The sequence below is a fragment of the Protopterus annectens genome, chromosome 10.part0 (genome assembly GCF_019279795.1).
Source record: "Protopterus annectens isolate FY-2018-M chromosome 10.part0, PAN1.0, whole genome shotgun sequence".
Lineage (NCBI taxonomy): Eukaryota > Metazoa > Chordata > Ceratodontiformes > Protopteridae > Protopterus > Protopterus annectens.
In genome coordinates this window covers 704,440,803-704,460,676 of record NC_056744.1, presented here as the reverse complement: position 1 = coordinate 704,460,676, position 19,874 = coordinate 704,440,803, and the positions used below count along the sequence as shown (strand labels likewise).

At 36.5% G+C, this 19,874-nt stretch overlaps 1 protein-coding gene across 1 annotated transcript in view; it reads left to right on the top strand.

Moving 5' to 3' along the window:
- LOC122814195 (cytochrome P450 2J2) overlaps positions 1 to 19,874 on the top strand; it is a 441,925-nt gene that overhangs the window by 319,289 nt on the left and 102,762 nt on the right. The window contains exon 9 of the mRNA XM_044086801.1: positions 13,640 to 13,827. Within this exon, the coding sequence (XP_043942736.1) occupies positions 13,640 to 13,827 (188 nt within the window). The remainder of the gene's footprint in view (positions 1 to 13,639; positions 13,828 to 19,874) is intronic.

The window sequence follows — 19,874 nt, the reverse complement described above, 5'->3', positions numbered from 1 at the left end:
GAACCTTGGGAAACCCCCCATGATAACAGGTAACAGGGAAGAGCGGTCTTGTTGCCACTTGGCAGCTTGTTGTCGGTTAGTTAACTATGGAACCATGTGAGTGAAGAAAGGCTAAGTTTTAGAGTGGACAGTTCATTGCATAACTTCTGATGAGAAACAGTATCAAAAGCTTTGGCTATGTCCAAGAAGATGGAGGAAACACGATTCCGTTCATTTCTATGTAAGTTGTTGGTACTGGTAAAGCTGAGTAGGGCTGTTGTGGTACTATGATTAGGGTGGAAACTGCTGTGTGCTAGTAAGGAGGTCATTAGATAAGAGGTAGTTTAAGAGTTGCATATGACTACATTTTTCTAGGATTTTGGATACGGGATAAATATTGGTATGGGTTTGTATTTGGAAAACTCAACAGAGGTGCCACCTTTGTGCAGGGGAATTATGTAGGATATTTTTCAGATTTCAGGTATGTATTGTTCAGCGATAGATCAGTCAATGAGGATATATATGGGATAGGAGATGGTGTCTGCTGCAATTTTTAGGAATTCTGAGAAGAGACTGTTGGCTGCCAGGGATGTGGGCTTAGTTTAGCAGTAACTTTTTATGGTGTAAGTTTTAACCATTTTAAATGAGAAGGCATCAGTAGTATCTGTGGGTACAGTTGGGATTGCGTGGAGGATATTACAGCGGGTTTTACTGGGTAAGCATATGGTATTTGCGAAGAAAGAGTTAAATTGCACTGCTATGCTCTTAGTGGATGATGGGAAGGGTGTAAAATATTGGCCTGGTTGCATGAGATTACTTATGGCAGACCAGAAAATTTTAGGATTATTATGGTGCTTTTTTCTGTATAATAGTATAGTATAGTATGTCTTTGTCCAGTTTGACCTGGGCTTTGACTTTATGTCTAAGTTGTCTAAAGTATTCTAGGTTATCTTGATTTTTGTTAATGTGCCATAGTGTCCAGACTTATTTCACACTTTGAGTAAATTTTTAGTGTCCTTTGTTAGCCAAGGAGTGAAGTTAGATTTTACTCTAGATGTATGGCATGGGGCTAATGTGTTTAGTATGTTGAGTAAGGTATTATTGAAGAAGTATACTGCGGTGTCTAAGGGTAATGTTTTTAGTGGGGTTCAGTCAGTTTTGTAAGATGGAGTTAAAGGTTTGGGTACTGAAGTGTTTTTTGTTGCAAATTAGATGGCAGGTCGAATTTCTGAGGGGATGTGGATGGTGCCTGACTAGGTATGTAGGGAGATGAGGGTTCCTATTACGTTATCAAAGTTCTGAAACTTTGAACACCATAAGGTCGAAACCTTATGTTCGAAGTTTCAGAACTTCTATTACATAAAAAAAAGAAAGAAAATAAAAGAAATAAAGTCTTGCAAGCAGGGCAGCAAGCCCCCCTGCACCCCCCACACCCCCCGCTCATTAAATATACCAACTCTGAGATCGCACTACAGTGCGGTAAAGAGTAATCTTTCCTCTTCCTCACTGTATTGTGATCTCGGAGTTGGTATATTTAAAGAGTAGGGGATGTGGGGGGTGCAGGGGGGCTTGCCCCCTTGCTCACAACAGTTACTTTCTGTCTGTTGTTTTTTATTTTATAATTTTTGTTGTTATAAATTATAAAACTTCGAACATACAAGTTCGATCTTGTAGTGTTTGAAGTTTTATAATTTCGACAACGTAATAGGAACCCGGGGGATGATTACTAATGCTATCTGGGAGACAGCCTGATTGATTGCTTTTTGGTTACCTTGTTCTAGTCAAGGATTGTATGACCTGGGTAAATCCGTGTAGGTTAATATAGTTAGTGAGTTTGTCTGTGTTATAAGAGTACCAGTCAGTAATGAAGTCATCCATTATAATGGTTTCCTGTGGGAATGTTAGTGATATCCAGTGTAAGAGATCTGTCATTGTATTTGGATTACTGCCAGGAGAAATATATGTAGCTATTATAACTAGAGATTTATTATGGTCTATTTCAAATTTACTATATAGTATTTCAGTATTGTTGAATTCAGGCAAGCATGGTTCCATGAGTTCTGCCTTTACATTTTGTTTATCCAGTAAGGCTACAAAACCTCCACACTTATTTTTCCTATCATGTCTATGTACATTGTATCCTGGAGGAAGAATTTCACTGTTGGTAATATCAGGTTTCAGCCAGGTTTCTGTTAGAACTGTAATATCAGGGGAGTAGAGTTTTAAGCTGGCATATAGGTCATGTATTTTGTTGACCATGCTCCTGACATTCATATTAATGAGGAAAAGGTTGGAGCTACTAAGTGAAGATAATATACTTGAGTTGTGTGGTATAGAGGTGGAGCTGGTGGATTGTTGTTGAGCACATATAAGACCAGGGTTCGGATGAATTTCCCCAGAGAGATAACATTGTGAAGAGAAGTGTAAAAAAGTTTGGTGAGCTTAGTTAAGAGTTTGGTATATGTGTGATATGTTTGAGTTTTTGGGAAAGGTTGGAGGTTTTTAACTGGGAAGTATCCTATATATGTTGTGTCAGAAATATTAGCTGCAATGACAAGTTCAGGAGGTAGTGAATGGTATTGCTGAGGATTTGAATTTGTAGAACAGGAGAATGTGTTTTGCAATTGACAGTGGTAGGAAGTTAAGTTGTAGGTGAGTAATAGGAAAGTAAAAATCTAACATTTGTAGATGTTTAGAAGATGGCGATCAGAACGTTGTTAAGGAGGTGAAGGAGGATATAGAAAAGGTGTGGAAAGAGGATATGTTGTTGCATTTTTGGTTGAGAGTGGGAGGGGAGTGGTTATTGAGGTATAAGGTTAGGTGTAGCAAGGGTGGGAAGATTTGTGGGAAGGGTAGGGGAGTGGAGTGAGCTTGAACATAGCTCATTTCAGTAGACCACCAACTGAAATGAGCCACTGCTAAAAACATAGTCCAGGTATTGTAGAACATTTACCCAAAATGTTTTGAGACAATCATTTGTCCAAAATTATTCAGAACTGATTAAATAAATTGCCTAATGTGTCTGTTAAGAAAGAACAACAGCTGATATATTGTGAGCACTTGTAATGATCTTTATTATATTTTCAATATCCACCTGGTTAAATGGCACATCCTGAAAGCTTTATAATGCTATGAGTAAAATAAACATTTGCAGTACCTCTACCTTTTCACCTACGCCAAGCGTTCCTTCTTTAAATGTTCATAGAGGCCTTTTATTGTTTCCCCTAGATTGTCCACCAGTTTTGTTCCTAAATACATTTAAATATTGCTTTTGCAGTAATTAACTGATACTGACTGCATTTTCTCTAGGTTAACCTTATATCCAGAAAAGTCACGAATGCACTCTTAACATGTCAAATAATTTTATTTGAGTCTCTGGGTCTGCCAGGTATAATAACAAATCATCACTGTACAATACCAGCTTCAGCTCTTTCTGACCTAACTTAAATCCCCGTATGTCGGAGTGTTGAATTCTTATGGGCAAGTGCTCTACATAAAGTGAATAATTAAAATAGGAGGATGGGAATCGGCAGCCATGTCTTGTCCCTCTACCCTCCTGTAACACTGATGTGTACTCAGCATTTATCTTCACACAGGCATTTACTCCCTTATAAATATTTGTGAGCAAGTCTATAAAACTCTTGGTAAATCCCATCAGGTATAACAAATGAAATAAATAATCTCACCTCTCTCAGTCAAACACCTTTTTCATGTCCAGGTTGATCAGCAGCAACAATCTCCCTGTCCTGTTCACCTTCTGAATAATTACTATGGTTTGATATTTTATTAAATGTTTGTCTCCTCCTAACAAGTCCAGACTGACCTTTATGTACGTACATCTGAATTCCTTCCAAAACCCCTGTGCACTAATATTGCCATCATTATCCTGTAATCCAGATTAATTACTGATATCGGCCTGAATGAGGTTAATGACTGAGGGTCTTTCCTGACTTTAAGATAGCAGACACAACCACTCATTTCCATGAGGATAAAATCTCCTCTGTAAGTAGCATCTTATTTAACACTTCTTTACCTTCTTCTTTATACTTTTAAGATCCAGTCTGCAAAGTTCCAGCAGAATTCCATTCAACTCTGAGGATTGCCTACTTGTCATGCCTTTCAACTGAGTTTCAACTTCTTCCATCTAACAATATGCCTCAGTAGGCTATTTGCTTCCATTGGGGTTAGTCATGGAAGATCCAGATCCCCCAATAATATTGATATAGAATCTTCCTGCAATATATCTCCTGATTTCTCTTTATACAGCTCAGCAAAAAAAAATAAATCCAAAAAGCTGTAACACTTTTCCGGGATTCGCCTGTACCTTACCTGATTTTAGATTCCTCACTGCATTGACCTGTCTCTCCATTTTAGCTTGTTATAAATTAATGACCAAACATTTTAGGACTTTTGGTGAATTTCCCAAAATCTTCCTCTGCATTGCTTTGAGTCTAAATTGCCAGTCACTCACCAAGATCAACTCAATCTCCCATCATGGTCTTAAATGTCCTCTTTCAAACTGTCTAACCCCCTTTCTTGTCTCTTCTACTGTAATTTGAGCCAGTACTGCTATTCTTTCACAACCCTCTTCTCATACTTCCATTTCAGTCGCATATCATTTCTTAGTTATATCTTTCTACTTGATCTTCCTAACATTTGTCACTATAAATGTCTCATTCCCTAGAGAAGACCCTGCTTCATTTTCTATATTCCTCCTCATCTACATCTCAAATTTTTGAAGTTTCACATTTTTTTGTGTTACTTAATCTAACGGTATTACCATTGGACCATCATTGGCCAGCACTATCGGATGGAACTCTCAATTCTGTGCCCTTTATTTATTCTCCCTGGAGATATATATTCTGTCAATCCTGGAGTATCTGTACACCACTTTTGAATAATATGTAAAAGAAGTGCTTATGTTATGTGGTTAAGTTATGTTTTATCTCGGGACTAGTAAAAAAAAAAAAAAAACAATCTGTCACAAACATAATCTGCATTGACGAGACATATGCATTCTCTATGGATGGAGACTAAGACATGAACTGTTGGACATTTTCCTTGTTTTATGCAAAAGTAGTAAGATATGACATCTTTCCAAACATGAGGAAACAAATTTAATTCCAGATGCCTTATATAATATCTGATTTTTTTTTTTTGCTGCATACAAAAATGCAAAAAATTCCAAAGCTGGAATATATACAGACAGTCCACCAAATATTTTAATATTCAGCCTCTAGTTCCAATATCCTGATCCCTAATCTCAAAAGGTCTAACTTTCTTTATTAATACTGTAGTCACATTAGTATATAACAGAAACAAATTAAATTCCAGCTAGTTTGTCTAATAGCTGAATGTAATTTTGTTGTTGTATATAAAAAAGTAATAGACAAAAACAAAGATGAACACATATTGTGATTAGTGTAGTTCCCCAGTAAACAAACTAAATAAATAAATACATACAATTCCAATATATATATATATATATATATATATATATATATATATATATATATATATATATATAGATATAGATATACACACTTACTTATATTGACAGACCCAAATGATGACAGTCAAAACAACCACAAAAGGTAAAAAAAAAAAAAAAAAAAAAAAAAAAAAAAAATGAAAGTCGACATGCTTCCACTCATATGCTGACAAGGAACCTTGGTGAATGCAACTGTCCTCACCAAAAAAATTATTTTTCCAGGGGGGCAGTCCTCCTACACCTCTTGTTGATTATACACATTAACTCTGAGACTGCACAATTCCCCAGGGAAAGGGAGTAAACCCCTTCTCTGGGATCATCTATATCACACCCCTGTCAACCAAATGTGGTCGATTAAACAGATATCAATCACTGAGTGTATTGACCAGATGCTCAAGCCTCATATATACAGATGAAGGAATATTTTAGTATTAAGTGCTTGAAGAGTAGCTAATGATATTCTGCCTCTAATTCCAATATCCAGATCCCCAATCTCAAAAGGACTAGTCTTCTTTAATAATATTACTATCCCAGTTATTTTAGTTACATTATTTTAAAACAGCTCTTTAATTTAAAAAAAATTATTTAATTCTTTAATCCATAAATGTTTTGATTTCATTGCTGAAAAATTGTCTTTATCAAAATGTGTCTATTGCAATAAATAGATTTTTCTGGTCAATGCTTTATATAATTTAGTAACTTACTTGGCGTGCATTCATTCCATTAGAGTAGCTAAATCTGACATAGTAAATTTTAAATCCATTTACCTTTCATCTGAGAGGATTTTGAAAAAAATCACTAAATCTGTAACTTCAAAGAGAAAAAAATGAATATTTCAAAAATAATGATAATAATAATAATAAGAAGAAGAAGAAGAAGACAGAAAAAGTAAACTGAGTAGCAAAGAATGAACTGAGGAGTTATTAGAGGATTTTTTTTCCATCTAATAAAGGGTCATCAAGTTAAATACTTCCTAGAACTAAGAGTTCATCACTGGCTTCTTGAATTATATCAAAGATTAAGGGAATACATTTCCATATAAACCATAGCTTCACAGAATTAGGAAATGTCAGCTGTTTTCTCTTCCCCCAAAGTATTCTTCTTATTTGGACAAATAACACCATTGTTGTGCCCAATGTAGATGTATTTTGGAGGCAGTGACTGTAACTATAGCAACATATTGTAGGATTTTGGCACTTAATTGTAGATTGAATTGTAAAGGAAAGGGTGTTGTATATATTGCCCAATGTTTATTGTGCCCAGTATTTTATGCTGGGGAAAATACAGAATGCATTAAGAAAAGAATTTGTCAGTATATGTATGCTATTAAAAGAGTGATTTAACTAATGCATTATATAGACAGTCAATTGTTTGTGAAAGTTTTAAGAAATTTTGATTTTTATGTTATAGAGAGGGTCCTGCAGTTTAGTAATGAAGGCAACTGGTTGGCTTACTTAAAATGTAACCAAAGAAGGGTTTGTTTACATAGTGAACCATAAGAAAACCAGCTGGTGATGAAAAATACAGCAACCATCCATGTACTTCTAGTCTTTTAACCTTACTCAAGAATGAACAACTTCTCTTCTAATTCAGAAATTAAATAAAGAGAGTCCCAAGTAATCCAATGAAATCTGATGCCATTAACTCTTTTTCACTGAATTTAAGACATGATCCATGTACAAAAATGGGAAAAAGGGGGTGAGGATAGATGGATGAAATCAGCATAAATCACTATGTGAGCTTTATTGATATGTTTTCGTTATAACTGGATAGGATGTTTACAGGACTTTAGTTAATCCATGTCTGTTGTATGAAATCTATCCAAATCAGCAATATTTTCATTGAAATCTACTTTCAGTGTAGCTCCACAACCTAGAGCTATAGCCCAATATTTTGGGATTCTTAGCAATAATCTTATTATTTTCTGGCTTCAAAGTCAGATTGGAGTCAAAATGGTTTGCATCTTCCAGACAGGTATTATTTGATCATAGTTCAGGACTTTATAGACCTCCAGAGTAGCTTTCATGACTATGTTTTGTATTATCCTGGCTTCCTACAGATACTTACTTTCAGTTTCAGTAACGTTTTTCTTTAATAGGAAGTAACTAATTGGTAGGCAACTCTAACCAAGTTAAAATATCATAAAATTAATTGTATTTTCTCAGCAAGACTGCCTAATATTTCTATATATTACATGTTGAAGATGTTAATTCAGATATTGCAGCAGAGTCTGTAGTGCATTTACAGTCCTCAAAATGCGTGTAGTTTGTGAAAAGATGAAAAAGTTGTCAGCTTGTTCTAGTCTGTTAAGTGAATCATTTAAGAAGTATGAAAAACTAATTATTAGTCAAAGGCAAAAGTGTTTGGAACATAGGCCTATGGCACCTGAATGATTGAAAAATACTCTTTCCAGTGTTACAGATAGTGTTTTGTTGACTGAGGTTGCTGCAATAAAGAATTTCATTTTCATAATCTGCTGCAACCTTCAAGTTAGAACAATAAAATGTGGCTAGCTCCACTGGTGTAGAGAGATGAAGTCCTGAATATGACCTAGGCAAATCTTGTTTGATTATTGACCGGGGCACATGATGGAGTGGGAGAGGAATGATAGACCTTACCCTACATCCCTCTCTTTGGTGTAGTTGGAACACTTGTCTGGACATGCACTGTGTAGTAGAATCCCTGACGAAGACCATGAATAGCATAAGGGTGCTATCTGAAAGGAGAGCATGGTCAGAACATGCATTGTGACAGCTCAGTGCATGCTCAGCTTCACTGACACCAGGACATGTGTAAGGGGATGGCATGGCTTACTTAAAAAAAATCCAATTCCCTACAGTGCATGTGATGGCTCCCACTTTAAGTTCATACAGCTCTCTCACCAGACTACAAATAGGTCATAAGGCTCTCACACCATGGAATGAATGGGATCACTCTGGGGTTGAAATAAATTATCTCAATAGTCAAGCAAGTGAACTAAGAAAAAGGGGAGATAGAGTAAGTACACTTTAACAGTGATGGTGACAGAGCCCTCTGCAAGGCTGGCATAGTTGTTAACACTTGATTGTTAATGCAGACTAGGTTTTTAGATTAGATGCCAGCAAACATATATGTATTAATTACATCTGCATAAGAACTGTCATTCAGAATGCTACAGAAGTTTTATCATTATGCTTTCATTATGTAATATCACTGTATTACACAATAAATCTAATCTATCTAATCTAAAAGCTATTGACACATAGTAAGCCATCAGTTAGCACATAGTTAAGAAACTCAAACAGTTAAAATTGCTGACTGTAAACTGGCAACTTTTGCCCATAACATTTTAGTATTTTTCGACTCACTGGAATGAGAATAAATATTCTGCCATGATTTTGAATTTTCACTTCACTCTAAGCATCTTGGCCCTAAATATGTTGGCAATATCTCATATATGGATGTGGGTAATGCAGGGTTTACCCATGGCTGGTGTGGTCTGATCAAAAAGGTGAATCCAATGTGTGCAGTTACCTTCTTTGTGTTCCATCGTTTCTCACATTTGTAGAACTGACAGTGATGTACTGTGCATGCACTGGTCATGTACATGTTGACACTTGGATAGTACATGGATTTAATGTACCTGTTGAAACTTTTTTAAGGGAATCAGGGATACATATGCATGCAGCTATACATTTTAGGATGCTTACTCACTGACATCCCATGAGGTTTTTTTTTTTTTTCCAAATTCATTTTATCTTTTTAATTTTACTTTTCTCTGAGGAGCAGAGCTGTGTTGTGGGGATTTATTTTTAAAAATTATTATTGTTTGAATTTCCTTTCTTCTCTTAACAACACAGAGGATTACAATAGGTTCACTGATCATAACCCACTTATTATGTGCTCAAGATATGAATGCCAAGCAATTTACTCGAGAGGTGAATCTTGGCATCCATTTGGAGAACACATAGTTTAAGGTTAGGATTGATAAACTCATCATAATTCTTTGCATGCATGGAGCTTTATCTGCTCCATTTATTAGTAGTTATGGGGAAAATTAAAACTGTTTTCCCTGCTTTCAAAGCTGTAAAACACTTAGTGAGCCCTGCCAGAGAGGTAGTGTAATAGTCCATTCCATTTATACTCACTTTACATACCTCTCAACTGTCTAGATTTTCACAGGACATCCAAATTATTGCTTCATATTTTTGGTATGCTCCTCATAAAATCTATGGTTTTCAGTCAAACCACTGAGGACTGAAGTCACTAAATAATGACGTCCATTTCAGTTTCAGAACTTGCATCCTTCAAAACATGGATACTAATACATCCTATTATTCTAGTAACTGAGTTTGTTTGAGAAGTTGGGGACATGTTATGGTACAGAGAGCAGGCAGAAACAAATCTTTTATTTCTGCTAATGTCATTTGCTAGTCAGTACTGGCAGATTTTACTGCCTGGCACTATAGCCGATCTTAACAACATAAGCAGGGGGTGCTTAACATTTTTTAAGTTTGGGTCATGAGCCACTCTGACACTTAACTGGTTTGTCTTTTTCAAGATATCTGAGCATAATCAGCATGGTCCATGCACTACATAGATAACATGGTGACTGTAACTTTTATTTTTAGCTACAATTACAGCAATTTGTGTAGGTTTTACATTTGTTTTGCGCCTATTAATTACAGGTTATTATCATAATTTCAGGAATCTGACAATATTGTTCATTCATGTAAGTCTGTGACCTAATAATGAGCTAACATCTGAAATTCTGAGTTTAATTCCCTCAGTCTCTCTTTGCATATTAGCCATGCAGTGTTCTTGGCTCACTTATGTAAAATGGTATTCAGGTGTAATCAAATTAAATGGTTAACATGAATAAAAGTATATAGTTTAGCTGGTTTTATAAAAAGAAGACAATCACAACGCAATATTTAAAAAACAAAGTACTTTGTTAGGCAGAGCCAACAAGGAACATACACCTTTTCTATTTTTCAACCAAGATGGTAAGTAAAATTATTTTAGAGAGTCAAATGAAACTTTCTTAAAATGACTTCTACTTTAATTTGTCATTCTCAGTAATGAATCAAGTCCTTAATATTTATGAAACTATCAGACCATGAAAAACCTAGCCAAGCTAGAGTTTTCACTGTGTGATAGCTTAAACCTCTTGTAGTAGAGGCCCATAGGATATATGCAAATGACCCCTTAAGGACATCAAGTGTTTTAGCAATATGGCTGCTGATTGTCTATGACGTTATACTTTTTAAGTCTTTGTGGATACATTCAGGCCAATAAAGTCAAACACCACTAGCTGTGGACATGCATGTTTCAGCCTTCTTATCAGCAGTGTGTTTACATCTAACTGATGTACTTAACCATTAAGGTGTCTGCAAAATATCCCAACTAACATCAAAACCAAAGAGTAAAAAAAGTCACACAGGCAAACCAATTAGTAGAAAGTACAAGAAAAGTGGGAATATTTTGCAGACACCTTAATGGTTATGGACATCAGCTGGGTGTAAAAACTCTTGCATTTCTAAAGTATAAACAAACAACCCACTTATGCTGTGCTGACTAAGTCATAAGAAGGCTGTGAAATGCATGTCCACAGCTAGTGAGGTTTGGCTTTATTGGCTTGAATGCATCCACAAAGACTTAAAAAGAAAAAAAGTAAAAAGTCCTGGACATTCAGAATGGCTGAAACATTTGATGTCCTTAAGGGGTCATTTGTATATACCCCATGGACCTCTATTACAGGAGGTTTAAGTTATCACACAGTGAAAACTCTTGTTTGGCTAGACTTTTCTCATAGTCTTTACTAATTGGGTTGTCTGTGTGACCTTTTTCCTCTTTGGTTTGAATACTAGGGCTTGAGTAAACACAACAGGTAGATAATCATTATTTTTTTTACTAAACAATGGATGAAACAAGGCTATCTCGTATCACATGTTGTTGCTCTCTGTAAAGAAACCTTTGAACAAATAATTGGGAAGACCTTTGTGGGAAGAAACACACCAGTATTCACTTTACTTAGACTTTTCTCTATCTGCATTTTAACTTACAGTACAGTTAACTAAAACAAATCCCTTCCACAGATTACAAATATTCCAATAGCTATTGGCACCCTATCCAGATAGAAAATAAATACATTTCAACACAATACCTAAGATCAGCAACAACTAATACTCTTCAAAATGCAGCAGTAGTTGATTTTCATTTAACCTGGAAATAAAGATTTTAAATATGTGGGTCTCTGCATATGCTCTACCATATGTAATTCCTTAAAAATGTGTGTGTATGTATATATGTATATACATGTATATATATATATATATATATATATATATATATATATATATATATATATATATATATATATATATATATATATATATATATATCTGGGTCCATGTCAGATGGATGAAAGCGCACTTCAACGAAGATCACATCACCGAGATGACTCCACTGAAAGGATGAATCCCCGACAACAGTAAGTCACTGTATTATGGAACGGAATACATTCCCATTTCTGTAATACACTCAAAAGCCACATCACAACATGTATAGCAGGGGGGCGAGCCCCCCTGCACACCCCATGTGGGGGGCTGCGCCCCCCACACCCCCTACTTAAATATACCAACTCTGAGATCGCACTACAGTGGGGAATGGGACTAACTCCCAGTCTGCAGTACTTACCACTTTTGGGGATTCATCTTGTTGGCGGAGTCGTCTCGGCGATGTGGTCTTTGTTGAAGTGCACTTTGGTCCATCTGACATGGACCCATATATATATATATATATATATATAGATATATATGGATCTAGGACTGATTTAATTACCAATTACACATTTCAACAAACCTGAAACGGTTGAGCACACTTTCGCGAAAGTCTGCAAAAAAACAAAAACAAAAAAAAAACTAAAGATAACAGTAAACACATTTATGCACCCCCCTACTTTTATATTCTCACTCCAATATCGCACTACAGTGGGGAAAAGGGAATATTCCCTTATCCCCACTGTACTGCAATCTCAGCAACAGCCATTCTGTCATGCTTTTTTTTTTTTGAGCTCACTTTCACGAAAGTATGCTCACCCGTTTTGGTTTCGGAGAAACGGGATTTCTCTCAACAATCCTAGACCTATATATATATATATATATATATATATATATATATATATATGTATGTGTGTGTGTTTATAAATATATACTCTTCAAAATGCAGCAGTAATTGATTTTCATTTAACCTGGAAATAAAGATTTTAAATATGTGGGTCTCTGCATATGCTCTACCATATGTAATTCCTTAAAAATGTGTGTGTATGTGTATATATATATATATATATATATATATATATATATATATATATATGTGTGTGTGTGTGTGTGTGTGTGTGTGTGTGTGTGTGTGTATGTTTATAAATATATACAGTGGATATAAAAAATGTACACACCCCTGTTAAAATGCCATGATTTTGTGATATAAAAAAATGAGACCGCAATAAATCATTTCAAAATGTTTCCCACCTTTAATGTGACCTATAAGCTGTACAATTCAATTGAAAAAAAAAACTAATTTGTTAGGGGGAAAAATATAAAAAATAAAAAACATACAATACACTGGTTGCATAAGTGTGCACATCCTTAAACTAATACTTTGTTGTGTGTGCACACCCTTAAACTAATACTTTGTTGAAGAACTTTTTGATTTAATTATAACATTCAGTCTTCTTGGGTACACACCTGCCATCAATTAAAGAGAGTCTGATTAACCCCAAATAAAGTTCAGCTGTCCTAGTAGGATTTTCTTGACATTTACTCAGTTGCTTGCTACAGCAAAAGCCATGGTTCGCAGACAGCTTACAAAGCATCAAAGGGATCTCATTGTTGAAAGTATCTGTCAGGGAAGGGTACAAAAAATCTTTAAGAATTTGAGCAACAAACTAAAATGTTTATATGTGAATAGTCCAAAAGCAGTAATTGGATAAGGAAACATGATTTTATTTGTAACATAGGAAAATGTTTAGTACCATAAATGATGTACATATACTTTAATAATTTTTATCAAATACTGTTTAATTGCCCATATTTCACAAAGCATTAACAAAAATATATTCAGTTATATATAAGGATATCTTTTACAATTTCTAGTGATGGGTGATGATATTCTTTTTTGTTTTTACAGAAAAAGTGCAGGCAGAGATTGACAAAGTTGTTGGCCATGGTCGAGAGCCGAGGATGGAGGACAAGCTAAATATGCCTTACACTGATGCAGTGCTTCACGAGCTACAGAGGATCAGTAATGTTCTTCCAATAAGTGTACCAAGATGCACAAACAAAGACACAATGTTAGGAGGCTACTTTCTGCCAAAGGTGGAAAATAAAGCTAAATGTGCATATTTTTTATCATATGAAGGCATGCAAAATTACAAAATGCAAATTTAATAGGTACGGTGGAATTCATGCACCATTTATAATGATTCAACCTCATGGCTGATGTTAGCATTTTGGGGCCTCCTCCAGTTTCCAACTGTGAGCCTCTGCCCTAGAGATTTTCTTCCATTTCAAGACCCACACTGTATCTGCCAAGCCCCCCTCCCCCAAACCACATATTCGGTGGTTACCACTGTATAGTACATGTTACAAAGCTTTGGAGGTAGTACACACATAATTAATTTTGGTTGCAATTCCACTACATTACAGCAATTAATCCCACAGAGGGCTATTCACATAATTTAGTGACTGGCTTTTACATGTAATTTATTTATTTATTTATTTATTTATTTATAGTTTGTTTGCCAGAATAGTCCACTGGGCCATGGGGAGCCCATTTTTAATGGAGTCCTGGGGAGAAAAACACCAAAAAATGACAAATTACAGATTTAACATGAGTAAGTCATTAAAGAAATGTAATGTGCACAAATGAAGCAAAATTAAACAAATAGAAAAACACATATTAGTAGAGTGCAATATATTAGTACAATGCAATAAGGGTAATATTTACAGTCAAAAATTTTAACAGTTTAACATATTAGCACAATGCAATAACAGAAGCAGTCTAAATTTTTTAACAGTTATGCTAATTCACGCAGTTATTTTCTAGGCTACTGAATTGTACCATTCTAGGAGTTATGTAATGGTGTTACATTACAACAAGCCTTTGTACCACAGTAATTTAACCATGTAGCACCATTCTCTCAGTCTGGCTTACACACACACACACACACACACACACACACACACACACACACACACACACACACACACACACACACACACACACACACACACACACACACACACACACACACACACACACACACACACACACACACACACACACACACACATAAAATGATTGGCATTTACTTGTAACATTATTACATTATGACAAGCTTTTGTACCACATCAAGGTACGCAAGTCTCACAGGGGACCATTAACATTCACATACAAAAACACCTATACTAAGGTGTACACATCAGAGGTGCAGCCAGGATTTTCAAATTTGTACTCATAGCTCCCAGACAGCTGCCCCCCGCCCATCAAGCCACATGTTGTGGTCTTTGGAATTATTCTCTCTGAACTGATCACTGGCAGTTGTATGCCAGGATGATAATAACTTGCATGACAAAACAATATAGGCATTTCAGTCCAAAGGTGCATCTTCCTTACATAGAAAAAATATAAAATGCCTTTCCATTTAGATTCAGTCAGATTTCATTCCAATGGAGCTTTACCCAGATGCCCATTTATGACTGCATTTTAATAGTGTGACACAGCCCCAGATGTCTAACCAACAAATGCTGACATGACTAATTTTTAGTAGCAGTGCTACCATGTTTTGCCTAATAGTTCTCTTGCCTTTGTCCAGTTTTCCTGTTCACTCTTGCCTTGGAGTTGAGAGCCAATAACTCTGCAGTCAAACCAAAAGTATGCTGTTAGCAATGACTAAGCCTCTGGCCAGTGTTGCAGAACTGGCACATCATATATAAAAGGTGTGGTCTGCAAATGAATGAGTTGATACTGCGTATTAACACTAAAATGTCTAGCACTCGTATTCTAACTGCTGTCAGAGTCCTAGTAACTGGCTTCAACAATTTGCTATGTAGCTGGTGTCATTCTAGGGAGATCTGATTTATATAACCCTGAGACAAGATGATCAATAGTCTTACTTGCTTTGCAAACATTCTGCATCTCTCATTCAACAGGTTCTGCATATTGGCTAAACTGCCGCTGCATGATTTTTTTAGGCAGAGTTCACCTTATGAACATCTCAACTTAGCAAGTGCACATAAAGCCAGACTGGTCAACATCAGTGTGACTCTTCTTCCCGGGCCTCTGCTGAAAATGGGTATTACCCAGTCAGACTTTCCTGGTATACAAAGACAAATAAATAATAATAAATAAAATACATTCCCCTCACACAGTATACACCTTCAAAGAAAAGTTGTACTTTTGTACATGTTAATATGCATAGATGTGTGAGGGGGCACTAAATAACTGCTCTTCAAGCAACTATATTTATAGCGATGACATATGCAAGTCAGCCAAAATAAGCCACCCTGAAGAATAGACTCCTTTAATAAATTTCCCTCAAATCCCAAGAAAGACAACTAAATTCCACCCCTACTCTGCACTACAGGCAGAACAAGCACATAACTTTGATGAACACAGGCTAAAGACCATAAAATTATAGACAAAAACTGGGTTGTAGCTGTATATTAAGGTGCTCTCTTCAGTACATTCAGGACTCCACTTCCAGGTAGAAATATTTGGGCAGCTCTACACTCCTGATTTCCTCCTTAAGTAAATTTGCCCTTTTATTTGCTAGATGCTGTCCGGTTCGATTCTCAGCTAGAGCGTCTTCTGCGTGGAGACATGCGTGAATGGGCATACCTTCGTTGAAGGTTGTGCGTCAGGCCTGGCAAGCCGGTACGTAAAAATCAACTGCCAATCATTAGCGGACCGGAGTTCCACTGTGGCGACCCCTAACCGGGAAAAGCAGAAAGACACAAACAAACAAATAAACAATTTGCTTCATCCTGCCTTCTCGGCAGTCTATCATAAATCAAATATATTGGAAAAAAAGTTGATTCCGTCTCCTATAATAATCTGAGTATAATATCTACAGTACACACAGTCATGAATAGCATGCATGACAATTTTCAGCAGGTATATTCACTGTCCTTCAGCTAAACTTATTAAATAATGCCTTGCTCATCTCTTACCTGTTACACTCATATCTAATTCCTGTACTTTGATGTAAAGTACCTTGGGAAATTTACTTTTTCACCACGCACATGTACCCTACAAATCACCACTCTCATAAAAAGATCTACTAGAAAAAATACCACACTAGCCAGATCAGTTTTGTTCAGCTAATCATGTTGGTCAAAATGAGCTACAATTTAGTTCTGATAAAAATGCCTTTCAACTTCTTACCTCAAGAATTCTAGACAAAGCCAAAAATAATGAGGAAACAATGAGCTAAGCAGGAACAGATTTTAAATGTTGCTCTTGTAAACTTGAAAAGTTGTTAGAATAACAGGTCCTGCATTAGCATGCATTTTTCTGATGTATATAAAGTCTGAAACTGAAATATCTGCCATAACTAATGGCAATTCTCAGTGATTTGTCAGAAAACACACACATTTTATGAGAAACAGAGCAAAATATGATGTAAAAATCTTAACATTCTGAAAATCCAGACACTTGATGACAGAAACAACATCCAGGTAGAATTAAGCAGAAGTAAATTAACATCCATCTCATAATATTTAATGCAGGAAAATGCTCACTTTAGTTCAGAAGTGTAATATAGCTCTGATCTGCAACAGTACATTTGGGAAGAAAAAGCTCGTTTGTTAGCTAGATTTCCAAAAGAGTCACAACTTGCTAGTACAAGGAAGTAAAGGACTGAAAGTGAATCCTGCCCATCAGCTACACATTGTCAGTCTGCTGCAGAACTAGGCACAAGCAGAAAAAATCCCTCACAAAATGAAGACAGCTGCAACATTATTAAAAAGGGCAAGAAAATCTAAAGTCTACAAAAAAAAAAACTCACCACCTTACAAGCCCATCTCCCGGTGTCATAGGTTCATAGGTAGGTACTAGGCTATCGGCCCAAGGGCCTACGCAAGCCAAGCCAACAAGGTTCCCTGGCTTACGCCACCCAAGAAAGTTATTTTCCTGTGCCACTGATGAGCAAAGACACAGAAGTGATCCCTGGGGCGTATTTCCTATTTCCCATCCACTCATCAAGATTTTTCTTGAAGAGTGCTAATGAAGAACTTTGCTTGACATAGATGGGTAGCCTGTTCCAGAGTATGGGAAGTCTCTGGGATAGGAATCTATCCCTCCAGCATGTCCTGTTTATTGTGGTGACAAGGTTTAGGTCCCTAGAGCGTGTAGCTCGGAGGGATTGGGATTTCTTTAGGTGTAGCATGTCCAACAGCTCTGGGTTTGACATAGCTTTATATGTTAGGCAGAGATCACCTCTGAGTAGGCGATATGCTACGGAGTAAAGTTGGAGCTTTTTGAGGTGGTCAGTGTAGGGCATTTGTTTGAGTCCAGTAATCCTCTTTGTGAGGTACTTCTGTGGCCTTTCCAGCTGCTGCAGATGTCTTGTGAGGTACATTCCAAAAGGGGCATTGTACTCTATAATGGGTCTAATGAGTGATGAGTAGAGGGTAACAATGACCTCTTTTTTCCTGGATGAGAACCCTTTTATAATGAGGTGTGCCACGCTGAAGGACTTCCTGACTACTGTGGCAATGTGACTATCAAAGGAGAGACTACTGTCCACCTGGGTCCCAAGGTCTCTTATCACACATTCGGTGTTAAGTAGATTGCTGCCTATGTGGTAGTTCATGGGTACAGAGTTTTTACCAAAGGGGATGACACTGCACTTTTTGGCATTGAGCTTGAGGCCATGGCTCTGACACCAGGCATCTGTCTCAGAGAGTCAGCAATGGCAACCTACCAATTGCATGAGCTGTACCATAAGATAAGGGAAAGCCACATCAAAGAACCAGGAAGTCAATTTGACTTCTTGTGACTTTTTCCTGCCTTCCGAATAGTGATAATTGACTACTTAACCTGCAATTGACAGGGGTGAAACAAAAGAAAGCATGAAACTGCCTGATGAGCTACAAATTCCTTTGCAGTCTCAATCAAGGGATTTATTTGCAGTGCACAACATTTTTTCAGCATTTCTTTTTTTAACTGTGCTGTCTTTCTCTTTGGCAGGGTTGTCAGAAGCTACTGAAGGCTATAAAACCAAAGCATATATGTGACATGAATGAGCTATGTATATAACACCAATATTAATTGCATAAAGAATAACTGCACAAATACTTTAAGCAAAATTACAAATGAATGTTGATCCTCTTTGGTGTGTGATCATGTACTTAATAGCAGTACTGCTTATCTAGCATACCACTCTGGGCTATCCATTCCTTTAGCCCAATTTAAAGGCTGTATGAGGCGTATACTTCCACTGTACTGGAAGCATATACACTCGGAAGCATACTACACAGAACAGTGTATATACATACACACACACACACACACACACACACACACACACACACACACACACACACACACACACACACTCACGCATCCCTACCTAATGGCAATCACTAGGTCACATAATAGCTTGAAAAAATGAATTCAGAAGGAGATGCAGATTCTATGCAAAAGATATGCTATGTGGAAACCACACCTAAAATATGGCAGCAGTTCCACCAATTTTATTACTGCACCTCTACCCCCAAAATCATGAAAATCCTTACGGGCACAAAAAAAATCACACCAAGAAACCCATACATGTGCAGCTCAGCATAAACAGAACAGTATTCATGCTGCCAGCATAAAAATTTTTATATACACTTGATACAATCCAATTTTGTAGAGAAGACTGTATCACAGTAATATGCAACAATGACTGCATAATGGATAGTAAAGAACAAATGGTTCTGATAATCACTCCAAATAATGCAGACTAATCTTATCAGACAAATATCAACCCCCTCATGGTTGCTGGCGGTTATAAAGAAGGTACTGAAAAAATATATTACTAACATGCAATATATTTAGACTGTAATATGTAACAAAGGTCTATTAATGGAGTAATTCATTCTTTATTGCAATGAATAAAGCAAAACAATTAAAAACAACATAGAAGTTGCAGAAGCTTTTGTTCAATATCCCATAAGTCATACAAAACAATCAGAAATATTACTGCATACAACATACTGTTTTGAAGAAGTGAGGGGTGGGAGATTGCATGTTTGCAGGACATCAATATCTCATTTTTGACCTCCCTACGTCTTCCATGTCAACAAGAATAGTTATCTCCTCTGACATAATGAAGTACAAGTATGACCTAAGTGACTGGCTGCTGCCAGGGTCAAAA